Consider the following 13,939-nt stretch of genomic DNA (forward strand, 5'->3'; position numbering starts at 1 on the left):
TAGGGATATAGGTCCTGTTTATGTCTTCTATCAGTTCTGGAAAGTAAAAGTCACTCAGTCGTGTCTGACTGTGACCCCATGAACTATACAGTCCATGGAATTCTCCAGGTCAGAATATTGGAGTGGGTAGCCTATCCCTTCTCCAGCAGATCTTCAAGACCCAGCAATCAAACCGGGGTCTCCTGCATTGCAGGCGGATTCTTTACCAACTGAGCTATCAGGGAAGCCCCCACTCAGTTCAGGAAGAATTCTCAACTCTATCTCACAAAGGTTCTGAGAGTCTCAGATCTTATCTTCAGAAGGTGGAACTCAAGTTATCAGCTGGGTTCTACTCCTACCAGGAGGCCCTGGGGAAGAACCAGCTTCAAGACTCATTCAAGTTGCTGGCAGAATCTAGCTCCTCTAGGCTCTAGGTCTGAAGTCCCCATTTCCTGGCTAGCAGTTAGCCAAGGGCCACTCTCCTTTTGGAGGCCACTCATATTCCTCTTCACAAGGTCTCTCCAGCATGAAACCAGTGACGGTGCTCAAGTACTTCTCATGGTCCCTCTTCTGACAACCAGTCAGAGAAAGTACTCCCTATATTTTAATGTCAACTACCCTCAGACTTTTAAAAAAACAATTTAGCTGTGGCTCTCAGGCCCTATAGCATGCAGGCTTCAGTAATTGTGGCTCATGGGCTTAGTTGCTCCACAGCATGTGGAATCTTCCCGCATCAGGGATCAAACCCATGTTTCCTGCATTGGGAGGGGATTCTTATCCACTGTGCAATCAGGGAAGTCCACCCTCAGACTTTAATTACTTCTGCAAAATCTCTTCACAGCAGAATCTGAAGTCGTGTTTGATTGAATAAACATGAGAGAGGAATCTTGGGGGCCATCTTCAGAATTATGCCATCAGTTTCTTCAAACTGGTTGAAGAAACTGGAGCACAGAGAAATGACTAGATGAGTAAAACGGCTGAAGTGGTGAAACCACTTATGACCCAGGTGGGAGATGATAGTGGCCTAGATCAAGGTGATAGCTAACAGTGGTGGAAGTGGTGGCACAGGAGTCAGGACATAGTTTTGAAGATAAAGTAAAAAAGACTTGCTGATAGATGGGCTGTCCAGTGAGGATGAGAGCAAGGACAAGTCAAGGATGATTTTGGACTGAGCAACTAGAATATACTGAGTTGGGGAAGTTATGCCAGAGGAGCAGGTGTGGGGAACAGTCTCTTGTTTTGAACATGTTAAGTTTGTTCAGATGCTTATTAAGACATCCAAGTGGGAATACTGAGCCAGCAACCTGATATATGAGTTGGACACTCACAGGAGAGTTTGAGTGGTGAGCTCAGGGTGTTTACATCCACAATGGATAAACAGATTGCTATTGTCTGAATATTCATGTACTCCCAAAATTCATGTTAAATTTTAACACCTAATGTTAATATTTGGAAGTGGGTCTTTTGGGAGATGATCAGGACAAATGGGATTAGTGCCCTTAGAAAAGAGACCCTGAGAGCTCCCTCACCCCTTCTACCATGTAAAACTACAGCTAGAGGGAATTCCCTGATGGTTCAGTGGTTAGGACTCTGTATTTTACTGCTGAGGGCCCAGGTTCAATCCCTGGTTGGGGAACTAACATTCTGTGCAAGTTGGGTGGTATGGCAAAAAAAAAAAAAAAAAAATTACAGCTAGAAGGTGCCTTCTATGAACCAGAAAGCAAGCCTTCATCAGACACTCATCTGCCAGTACCTTGATCTTGGATCTCCCAGGCCCCAGATCTGTGAGAAATTAATTTCTATTGTCTGTAAGCTGCCCACTCTCTGATATTTTGTTGTTAACAGCCTGAACAGACTAAGGCAATAACCAAAGGTGCAGATGTAAAAGATGTGAGGAGAGGCCCAAAGACTGAGTCTGAGACAGCTGCCCACTATTAAAAGATGCTGGAAGATGAAGAGGGCCGACGAAGAACACACAGCATGAACGGCCAGAAGGTGAGTGTGTGGGTCTTGACAAGAAATTCTAGACAGTGTTTTACTGGCTGTGCTGCAGGCTGCTGAGTGACATGGGGTGTTACTAAGGCTCGTCTATTCTTCTAAATCCCACAAATGATCACTATTTTATCAGGACAATATTTTCTTAGATTTACAGAGGTTTATCAGCTGATTTACTCACTACTGCTTCTTATTCCACCCTCCTGGGGTAATTGGCCCCCTTTCTAGCACATCCTTTATATATTTCTTTCATACAGGTTTGTTGGTGGCAAGTACTCAGTTTTCCCTGCAGTCTGAAGACATCTTGATTTTATCCTTGTTCTTGAAAGGTAGGTACTGGGTACACTATTTGAGGCTGGCAGTTCGCTTTCAATACTTGTAGCATCTGGGAAGTCAGCTGTCACTTTGTCATTCCTTTGTAGTAAACCTTTTCCCCTTAGTTATTTTTTAATGTGGTAAAATACACATTACTTTGCTAGCGTGTGAGATGAGTGCAATTGTGTGGTAGTTTGAACATTCTTTGGCATTGCCTTTCTTTAAGATTGGAATGAAAACTGTTTCCAGTCCTGTGGCGACTGCTGAGTTTTCCAAATTTGCTGGCATATTGAGTGCAGCACTTTCACAGTATCATCTTTTAGAATTTGAAATAGCTCAACTGAATTCCATTACCTCCACTAGCTTTGTTCGTAGTGATGCTTCCTAAGGCCCACTTGACTTCACATTCCAGGATGTCTGGCTCTAGGTGAGTGATCACACCATCATGATTATCTGGGTAGTGAAGCTCTTTTTTGTATAGTTCTTCTGTGTATTCTTGCCACTTCTTAATATCTTCTGCTTCTGTTAGGTCCATACCATTTCTGTCCTTTATCGAGCCCATCTTTGCATGAAATGTTCCCTTGGTACCTCTAATTTTCTTGATGAGATCTCTAGTCTTTCCCATTCTATTGCTTTCCTCTATTTTGCACTGATCTCTGAGGAAGGCTTTCTTATCTCTCCTTGCCATTCTTTGGAACTCTGTATTCAAATGGGTATATCTTTCTTTTTCTCCTTTGCCTTTAGCTTTTCTTCTCAGCTATTTTTAAGGCCGCCTCAGACAACCCTTTTGTCTTTTTGCATTTCTTTTTCTTGGGGATGGTCTTGATCACTGCCTCCTGTACAACGTCACAAACCTCCATCCATAGTTCTTCAGGCACTCTGTCTATCAGATCTAATTCCTTGAATCTGTTTGTCACTTCCACTGTATAGTCATAAGGGATTTGATTTAGGTTATGCCTGGATGGTCTAGTGGTTTCCCCTACTTTCTTCAATTTAAGTCTGAATTTTGCAATAAGGAGTTCATGATCTGAGCCACAGTCGGCTCCCGGTCTTGTTTTGCTGACTGAATAGAGCTTCTCCATCTTTGGCTGCAAAGAATATAATCAATCTGATTTCAGTATTGACTATCAGATGATGTCCATGTGTAGACTCTTCTCGTGTTGTTGGAAGAGGGTGTCTCTCTTTGGCTCTGTCTTTTCATTCTTTCTGGAGTTATTTCTCCACTCTTCTCCAGTAGCATATTGGGCACCTATCAACCTGGGAGTTCATCTTTCAGTGTCATACCTTTTTGCCTTTTCATACTGTTCATGGGGTTCTCAAGGCAAGAATACTGAAGTGGTTTGCCATTCCCTTCTCCAGTGGACCACATTTTGTCAGAACTCTCCACCATGACCTGTCTGTCTTGGGGGTCCATACATGGCATGGATCATAGTTTCATTGAGTTAGACAAGGCTGTGGTTCATGTGATCAGTTAGATTAGTTTTCTGTGATTGTGGTTTTCATTCTGTCTGGCCTCCAAGGCATAAGATGAGTGAGATTGCACTTATCTCACACGCTAGCAAAGTAATGCTCAAAATTCTTCAAGCCAGGCTTCAATGGTATGTGAGCTGTAAACTTCCAGATGTTCAAGCTGGATTTAGAAAGGGCAGAGGAATCAGAGGTCAAATTGCCAATATCCTTTGGAACAACAAAAAAGCAACAGAGCTCCAGAAAAACATCTACTTCTGCTTTATTGAATACACCAAAGCCTTTGACTGTGTGGATCACAACTGTGGAAAATTCCTAGAGATGGGAATACCAGACCACCTTACCTGCCTCCTGAGAAATCTGTATGCAGGTCAAGAAGCAACAGTTAGAACTGGACATGGAACAACAGACTGGTTCCAAATCGGGAAAGGAGTGTGTCAAGGCTCTATATTGTCACCTGCTTATTTAACTTATATGCAGAGTTCAGTTCAGTTGCTCAGTTGTGTCCAACTCTTTGTGACCCCAGGGACTGCAAACACCAGGTTTCCCTGTCTATCACCAACTGCTGGAGCTTACTCAAACTCAAGTCCACTGAGTCGGTGATGTCATCCAACCATCCCATCCTCTGTCATCCCCTTCTCCTCCTGCCTTCAACCCTTCATCAAGGTCTCTTCAAATGAGTCAGTTCTTTGCATCATGTGGTCAAAGTATTGGAGCTTCAGCTTCACCATCAGTCTTTCCAATGAATATTCAGAACTGATTTCCTTTAGGATTGACTGGTTGGATCTCCTTGCATTCCAAGGGACTCTCAAGAGTCTTTTCCAACACCACAGTTCAAAAGGATCAATTCTTCAGTGCTCAGCTTTCTTTATAGTTCAACTCTCACATCCATACATGACTACTGGAAAAACCATAGCTTTGACTAGATGGGCCTTTGTTAGCAACGTAATGTCTCTGCTTTTTAACATGCTGTCTAGGTTGGTCATAGCTTTTCTTCCAGGGAGCAAGCATCTTTCAATTTCATGGCTGCAATCACCATCTGCAGTGATTTTGGAGCCCCCCAAAAAATCAAGCCTCTCACTGTTTCTATCGTTTCCCCTATCTATTTGCCATGAAGTGATGGGACCAGATGCCATGATCTTAGTTTTCTGAATGCTGAGTTTTAAGCCAACTTTTTCACTCTCCTCTTTCACCTTCATCAAGAGGCTCTTTAGTTCTTCACTTTCTGCCATTAGGAGTGGTGTCATCTGCATATCTGAGGTTATTGATATTTCTCCTGGCAATCTTGATTCCAGCTTGTGCTTCATCCAGCCTGGCATTTTGCATGATGTACTCTGCATAGAAGTTAAATAAGCAGGGTGACAATATAGAGCCTTGATGTAGTCCTTTCCTGATTTGGAACCAGTCTGTTGTTCCATGTCCAGTTCTAACTGTTGCTTCTTGACCTGCATACAGATTTCTTAGGAGGCAGGTCAGATGGTCTGGTGTTCCCATCTCTTTAAGTACTTTCCACAGTTTGTTGTGATCCACACAGTCAAAGGCTTTGGTGTAGTCAATAAAACAGAAATAGATGTTTTTCTAGATGTTTGGACTGTAAGGAGATCAAACCAGTCGATCCTAAAGGAAATCAGTCCTGAATATTCATTGGAAGGATTGATGCTGAAGCTGAAGCTCCAATAATTTGGCCACCTGGTGTGAAGAACTGACTCATTGGAAAAGACCCTGATGCTGGGAAAGATTGAAGGCAGGAGGAGAAGGGTTCGACAGAGGATGAAATGGTTGGATGGCACCACCAACTCGATGGACATGAGTTTGGGCAAGTTCCAGGAGTTGGTGATGGACAGGGAAGCCTGGTGTGCTGCAGTCCATGGGGTTGCAAAGACTCGGACACAACTGAGAAACTGAACTGAAAATACACATAACATAAAAAGCATTATCTTAACCATTTTTTTTTTTTAAAGCACTTTCTTTGGCTGCATCAGGTCTTAGTTGTAGCAAGCAAGATCTTTGGTCTTTGTTGCAACACGTGGGATCTTTTAGTTGTGCCAATTGAACTCTTAGCTGCACCAAGCACATTCTTAGTTGCAGCATGAGGGACTACTATAGTTCCCTGACAAGGGATGGAACCCAGGCCCACTATATTGGGAACACAGAGTCTTAGCCACTGAACCACCAGGAAAGTCCCTATCTTAAACCATTATTTAGGTATACATTTTAGTAGTGTTATATGGTGCAGCCATCACCACCATCTATTTCCCAAACTCCATCTTGGAAAACTAAAATTTTATACCCATCAAATTGCAAATCCCCCTTCCTTCCTCTCCCCAGACCTTGGCAGCCATCATTCTATTTTCTAGGAATTTGACTACTCAAGGTACCTCACATGAGTGAAATCATACAGTGTTTGTCTTTTTGTGACTGGCTTCTTTCACTTAGCATAATGTCTTTAAGGTTCACCTATGTTCATATATGTAACATGGGTCAGAGTTTCTTTCCTTTTTAAGGCTGAGTGAACCTCCGTTGCATGTATATACCATATTCTGTTTATCCATTCCTATGTCAATGAACACCTGGGTTGGTTCCAGCTTTTAGCTACTATGAATGAAGCTGCTATGCACATGGTGTACAAATACATTGTCAAGACTCTGCCTTCAATTCTTCAGGGTATATACTGAGAAATGGGATTGTTAGATCGTACATAATTCTATTTTTGCTTTTCTGAGGAAAAGAAATACTGTTTCCCACAGTAGCTGCATCATTTTCATTCCCACCAACAGTACACAAGGGTTCCAACTTCTCCACATTGTACTGATCTTTTTCTGTCCTGGCTAATTTTAAGATGTTTTCTTTGTCTTTGAAGTTCCACAGTTTCACTAGGATAAATCCAACTGTAGTTTTCTTTCTCTCCTACCTTTCCTCTGCTTTCTTTCCTTACTCTTGCTTACAATACATTTTGTTAGAGTCTGAATAATTATATCTCCCATCAGTTCTGGAAACTTCTCAGCTCTTAGAAAACTGCCTCTCCTCCATTCATTTGTTCTGGGACTGTAATAATATATATGTTAGGTCTTCTCATTCTATCCTCCATATTCTTATTATCTGTCATATTTTTCCATCTTCTCATCTCCTTGTTCTACATTCTGTGTAATTTCTTCAGAGTCATCTTCCAGTTCAAAAGCTCTTTCCTCACTTGTCTCTGATGTGCTGTTTAACATATAATCTGAGTCTTTAAAAAATTTCAACTACTGTATTTTCCATTTCTCTAACAGTTCCATCTGGTTCTTTTTCAGGTTTGCTTGGCCATTCTTGACTCTTATGGCTTTCTCATCTTTATGATTCCATCTTTCAGTTCTTTAAACATTTCATACAGAGCTATATCATATTCATTAGATGTCAATTCTGTTGTTTCTGCTGATTCTTACTCATGGCTTTTCTCTTTCATCCTTGGTGACCACTGATTCTGTGGTCTTGATCTGTGGGTCTCCTGAATGGCTGAATTGGGCGTGTTTTTCCTCAGTCAGGATCCACATCTACTTCAGCTGAGAGACATGGTATCTTACCAATCTAGAACCACTTTAGACCATGCATGGTTGTGGTTTGGGTTCATGGTTTATTCTTTTCTGGAGGAGGAAAAGGAAAACAATCCCTGGAAATCTCACATACTTCCTGTAAGGTCAGTAATGCTTCAGTAAGTATGTTAGGACATACATGCGTGCACACACACACACACACACATATACATACATATATGTGTCTGTGTATATAATATATATCTCCATAGATGTGTCTGTGTATATATCTCCATAGACATATAATTGTTTCCTAAGGGTATCTGAAATATTTCATCATTTTGTTAAAAGAGAAAGTCTTATTATTTTCTTCATAATGGTGGAGGTGTTAGAATTCTTTATTTTCCACAGAATTCACAGTCAGTTATGACTTCTCCCCCTTTAAAAAAATCCCCTAAATACTTATAAAGGACAATGGTTCAATTCAGTTATTTTCAAGTATTATGCCACATAAAACTTAAAAGAATACCAGACAAGTTATTTAAATTTTAAAATTCCCTGAATATAAGACTGCTTAACAACATGAAACAAATATTGGAAAGTGAAAGCAGAGAATAGCTGACAGTTTCAGTGCTGACTTATTGCTAAGAAGAAACAGAGAGGACAAAGTAAGAGGTAACAGAATGAGGCTCTTGCCCTCTCTGGTTCCTCAGACTGAGAAGCATGAGGTTTGATAAGTTAAGTTACAGGGACTTTTGAAATACAATCTCACCTTTATACTCCCCCCAATAAGATCAGGAGGTTCTTCATCTGTTTCCAAGGCGACATTTACAGAGGCAAAGGGACGACTGGCCATCTGCTGCATCTCTCGAAGAAGTTGCTGATGAGTAATACAGCAACCATTAATGCAAAGAGTACTGAGGGGGTTTTATTAGAAAATACTACATATTAAAAACAGCTCATCTTCCCTGATTCAAACAAATCAATTCCAAAATGATATTTCTGAGATAGCTGGGGCAAAATGGACATGGACCAAGTATTACCTTTTTAATTTTGTTGACTATGATGACAATATTGTTGTTATAGTAAAGAAAAATTCCTTATCTGTTAGAGATACATATTAATGTACTGATGGATATAATGCTATGATGCCTGCTTGTTAAGTACGTAAATTATCCTATTTCCTCATATTTTTATTACTGGATTAAAGCCAGGCTTTCTTCTTTCCTGCTGAAACTTGGACCAAATACTTACACAGCAACAAAAACTATCCTTTGTTACACAGTATCTAGGAACTGAAAGAGCTTTATTCAGAGAGGTGGTATAAACTAAACACATAAAAAACATGAAGTTTTGCAGAGCAGAGGGACAAGTAAGGAAGGGCTCTGGATACAGGTAGGCTTGGATATGAACACCTGCTCCAACTCTTTCCAGCTGTGTGATGTTAAAAAGTTATTTAAAGTTTCTGGGCCTCCATTCCCTCCTCTCTGAAATGGGGTTTTAATCCCATAAAAGTATCAGTACGATTAAATGAGATGTTTTACCTGGCACAGTGCCTAGCTTATGGAGAGTAGTCAATTATATATCATTAGGGATATCAGAGATTTGGGCATGTCACTGAAGCTCTGAGGTCATGCTGTGGAAGACAACGAGGCCTTACTTAACTACTTCCTTGAAACTATTTTAGAGACAGAATCTTGGGCTGGATAGATCATGGCTATGTTTTAGAATGGCATTTCTGTTTTAGAAGGGTATTTTTAACATTAAACATTTTGTTAAATATCAATAATCATATGCCTACATCTCACAAAGCTATTAGTCTATTTACTCAACAAATACATATAACAATAATCCTCCTCTAGATTCTGTGCTAAGTGTGGAGTCACAGTGAGACAGAGTGCCTACCCTGCTTCCAGTTCCCAGTCTAGTTCCTTTATGACAAGTGCAGGAGGTAATGGGAGTAAAGGCCCTTTAAAACAGGGCCTGGTATGTAGCAATGACTTAAGCAGGATTAGATGCTATTATTTTTGTTGTTATAAATAATATCAAATCATTCTTCTACAGTTCTGAGAGGGATAAATCATGAATGATATTTTAGAAAAGACGAAATATATTCTGAATGGACAGGTTCACAGTAACAGAGAAATTTTAAATCACAAAGGTAAAAGCTTAGTTTACTGGTTGATCAACTGTGTAATTAGCATATTCTTTTTTGGAAACCTGTTTTCTACTAAGTGTTCACCTCATTTTCTTTCATGTATGTTGTGATTATTTTCCAGTTGATTGTTTGTCTTCTACATTATTCAATTATTTTTACAAACTTTATTTTTATACATGTTTCTATGATGTTTCAATAATCTTATCTGAAAACAATGATTTTGTCCCCTTTCCAAAAGGAACAAAACTTCTTATTTTTCTTTCTCTTAGTGCAGAGTCTAGAACATCCAGAACAAAACTAAGTGACTACTGGGACTACATAATGGTTAGAAAGAACATGGCCTTTGAAGACAGAAGTCTTAAGTTCAAAACATAGTTTGGTGTCTTTAAGTAGCTGTGTGATGATGGGTAAGTTATTTTGCCTCTCTGAGCCTCGGTTCCTTCATTTGTAAAACAGGAGTAGTATCAGCAACTATTTTATAGGTTGCTCTAAGGATTATACAAATATAAAACCTTAATATAAAACCTCTTAGAACAGTGCCTACAACTTAGAAATGCTCAAATGTCAGGGGTTTTTTCTTTTTTCTGTCAGTTCTTAATATGACTAACTTATCTGGATTTTATTGGGTACAACCTTGAGTATTTCTTCATCATGAGTGATGTTGGTTATCTGATTATTTCTCAAAGTGTGGAGGAGGTATTATTTTTGAGTTTACTAAGAGTTTTGTTTTTTAAACTAGGATGAGTGCTGATATTAATAAATGATTAAATGATTACTTGCCACTACTGAAAATTTAGGGTTTTGTTTTTTTATTTTTACACCCATGGATATAACATATCCTAGTAGGTTCTCTGGTATGAAATGATCCCTTTACTACACGGTAAAATAGACAGCTGCACAGTGTAGTCATTATGCAACTGGTCTTTACTTTTTGGTGCTACCTTTCTCAAATTTTGGTTTCAAGGTTTCTATGCATAAAATGAATCAGGATTCTTTTAAGATTCCCATCTTTTCCTTTACCCTGGAAAAAGGAAATTTATTTTTTTGGAAGTAATTAAATCTCATAAACACCCAAGGAGGAGTAGACTATTATTATCTCCATAAGTTCATGTCAAATTAAAACTGCCTGTGTCTAATAGCCTTTGTGGAGAGAGTAATAATTTGACTCTCTCAAAATAATTTTTTGATTCCTTCCCTGGTACTAGTTTATGTAGTTTCTTACTTCTTTATTACACATTTGGATAACTTATTTTTTTCAGAATGTTGCATAATTCATTGAGATTTTAAAATGTCTTAGTAATAGAGCTATTAAAAAAACCTTTGAATATGTTATCCACTGAATTTTTAAAATGATCATAAAGAGGATACAACATTACCTCTATGAAAAAAAATACCTTTACATGGGTCAGAAATGGTCCATGTCATGACCCCACTGTTCATGTCATGAAAGTGCTGAGTGCTTGGGTATTTTGAGTCTAGATATTTCTGTTCTCTAAATCTTTCTATAGATCAATTTTTATATAGAAAAAAGCATGAGTAGATATAGAAGATCAAAGAGCACAAAATCCAGATATTAGTGTACTTCTATTTAGCAACAATGCAACAGACATGATGACTAAAAGGCAGAGTAATAACACATGTCAAAGTTTCAATAAACAGCTTTTGTGTTGTAATTTTTAATCATGTTTATTTATTTGACTTGCCAATTATAAATATTTGTTTGACTTATTAATATTACTTTTGGAATGGAGCTGTGGAAACAAATCAACACTAAAAAATAAAACTCAAGCAAATACTTAATCAGATACACATTTATCTTTCCTTGAATAATGAGAAATTTTTGAGATGCTTAAATGGCTGATTTTATTCTCATTCTCATGAAAGGCTCCTGTAAAAGCTGTGCTTTACTAAGCCTTAACTCCAGCATGAGTTAAGGAATCAGGGTCTGGGAGAAAGGGTAAAACTGAGTCAATACAATCCTAAACCCTTCTTTTTAGAAAGTTAAAACCATGTGGTGCAGAATTAGCATAGCTTACATAGCACTAATTGAAGTCTACTGACCATGTATTACTCTCTATGACCTCACAGCTAAAACTGACATGCTTAAAGGAAATATGAAGGAAAAAGCTCCTTTAGGGATTCATTAATCTTGATTCACTGAGGCTTACCTCTCTACGTCTGGAAGCCCAACAACTTTGTTTGATCTTCCAAACCACAGCAGCCACCAGGAGCAAAGAGAGGAAACAACTGTAAGAAAGCAAAGTACTGAGTTATTATCCCAGCCCCCAGAACCAGCATGCTGTCATCCACACCTCAGGTCAGTCAGGGACACAATCCCCCAAATACCCACTCCAAGCTCCTCTCTGCTGAGTCATCACAACCAGTCCTGGTTCAAAGGAAACAAAGGAAGAGAATGAGCTTTCTGACCCAACCAGTAGACAATACTATCTCCACAAGGCACTCCCAGAGGAGAGCCCAGACCTTCTGCCAGGCCTTTATCAGAATGACATATCATGGCTTATCCAAATAATAAAACTAATTCTACCATAATTATAACCAGTGACAAGCATGCTATTTAATCAAATCAGCAAAAATTTACCGATAAAGCCTAAAATAATGAGAAAAGTTAATTATCAAAGTAACAATCAGCTTTTGATAAGGAAGATATAAACAGAGAATAAACTTATATGTAATAATATGTATTCAAAGTAAGTACATATTTTATAAATAAAATAAAACAACTAAATTCAAGCCAACAGCTTTCTTAAAGATTAGGATAGACTAAGTCCCAGTGGTCTTGTAACTGCAAATGATTTTAATGTTCTCTCATCAAAAGCTACTGTGACAGGAAAGAGAAAGACTGACTTCTGATTAAAAGGACTAATGAGCCTAACAAATAAACCTCTTAGGTAGCTGTTTAAATAATTTAAAAATTGGCATTTTCACTCATTAATTTGTACAGTGTACTGTTCCAGAGTGTTACAAGCAGATACAAGGCTCTCTGCCCCTGCAGTCGGGTACTCTTTGTTGAGATCTGTGTTTGCAGGATGGGGTTGGCTTTCCAGAGGCAGCTTCAGAGCAAACTGCTGAAGACAGGCTGCCCCAGTTGGCTGGTGACAGGCCCCCTAAGGTGCTAGAGGACTGAACTTCTGCCCTTTCAGAAATAGAAATTAAGCCTTCCTCAGCCCACCACTTTCCCGAGAGGCACATAATGCAGACCCCTTCAATGGGTACCCTGGCAAAAGAGAAGCACCTCTACCCCCCAACCCAGATCACCACTCAGTGGAGAGTCTTCAGCTCCTATCTTGTTGGGCCCCTCGGCTGTGCTGACACTGATGATCCTTCCATCTCTCTGATGGTTTCTGTTTTTCTTTTTATATAGTACTTTATTGAGGCAGATCCTGTTCTAGGCTCATGGAATACATCAATAAACAGAACAAAGGACTACTTTCCCCATGGAGGCAAACAGTAAATAAAGTGAGCATATTATAGAGCAGGTTAGAAAGGAGTAAACTACACAAATAAAAAGAAGGTAAGGGTAAGGAGGTTCAGGAGTGATGGCGGTACTCTAAAGCAGAATGGTCGGAATGGGTGGACCTTAACTTTTGAGAAGGTGACATGTGAGCTAAGACATGGAGGATGTGTGGGAGATGGCTTGAGAAGGTCTGCAGAAATGCGCCTGGGCAACCAGGATCAGCTAGTGCAAAGCCTGAGGCAAGGATGTGCCTGGGATTTCTTGAGGAATCTCAGGAGGCTGGAGTGGGAGGGGGCAGTTATGCCAGGGATAAAGACATAGAAGTAAGAGAAGGGCAGATCATGAGGACCCTAAAGCCATCATAATGGTGTTGGCTTTTACTGAGTGAGATGAGCCACTGAAGATTTTTGAACAGAGAAGTATCATGATTTAATTTATACTGAGGAGACCATTAAGGTAGCAACTCAGAAATAGAACAGGAGTCTAGGTAAGAAATGAGGGTGGCTCAAACCAGGATGATGGTAGCAGGGGTATGAAAAGTACTTTGGAATCTGGACATGAAGGTCAAGACAGTAGGATTTCCTGATGGGCTGGATGTAGGATACAAAAGAGAGAAGTCAGGGTGTGGGGACTGAGGAACTTGTCATCAACCTATTCAGGGAAGATTCTGGGGGGAGAAAGTGTGAGATAGCGGCGAGTAAAGTTTTAGACATGCTGAGTTCTGAGACATCTACCTGAAAGCTACGGGGAGATGTCATGAGTTGATATGTAAACCTGAGGGCTGGGTGTCAGGTTTGGGCTGGAGACAGCTTGAGAGTCATCAGCATACACGTGGTGTTTGGGGTAATGAATCTGCATGAGGACATCAAGGGAATAAATACAAATAGAGAAGAGTGTCTTGAGGGCACCCCAACACTGAGAAGTTAGGGAGGACAGGAAGAAGAAGTAAAGGAGTCTGAGAAGACTAACCTTCTTAGTCTTTCATGGTTTATATGGATAATCCTGCCCCGCCCCATAATCCTGCTTTTTGTTACTTTTACT

General features: G+C 39.7%; 1 protein-coding gene across 1 annotated transcript in view; it reads right to left on the reverse strand.

Moving 5' to 3' along the window:
• The window catches only part of ATRN (attractin), a 189,079-nt gene that overhangs the window by 11,271 nt on the left and 163,869 nt on the right, over positions 1–13,939 (reverse strand). Inside the window, exons 26-27 of the mRNA XM_055544325.1 lie at positions 11,592–11,670; positions 8,038–8,145 (exon numbers count right to left, since the gene is read on the reverse strand). Of these exons, the coding sequence (XP_055400300.1) occupies positions 8,038–8,145; positions 11,592–11,670 (187 nt within the window). The remainder of the gene's footprint in view (positions 1–8,037; positions 8,146–11,591; positions 11,671–13,939) is intronic.

This window comes from Bubalus kerabau, chromosome 13 (assembly GCF_029407905.1).
Source record: "Bubalus kerabau isolate K-KA32 ecotype Philippines breed swamp buffalo chromosome 13, PCC_UOA_SB_1v2, whole genome shotgun sequence".
Taxonomy (NCBI): domain Eukaryota; kingdom Metazoa; phylum Chordata; class Mammalia; order Artiodactyla; family Bovidae; genus Bubalus; species Bubalus kerabau.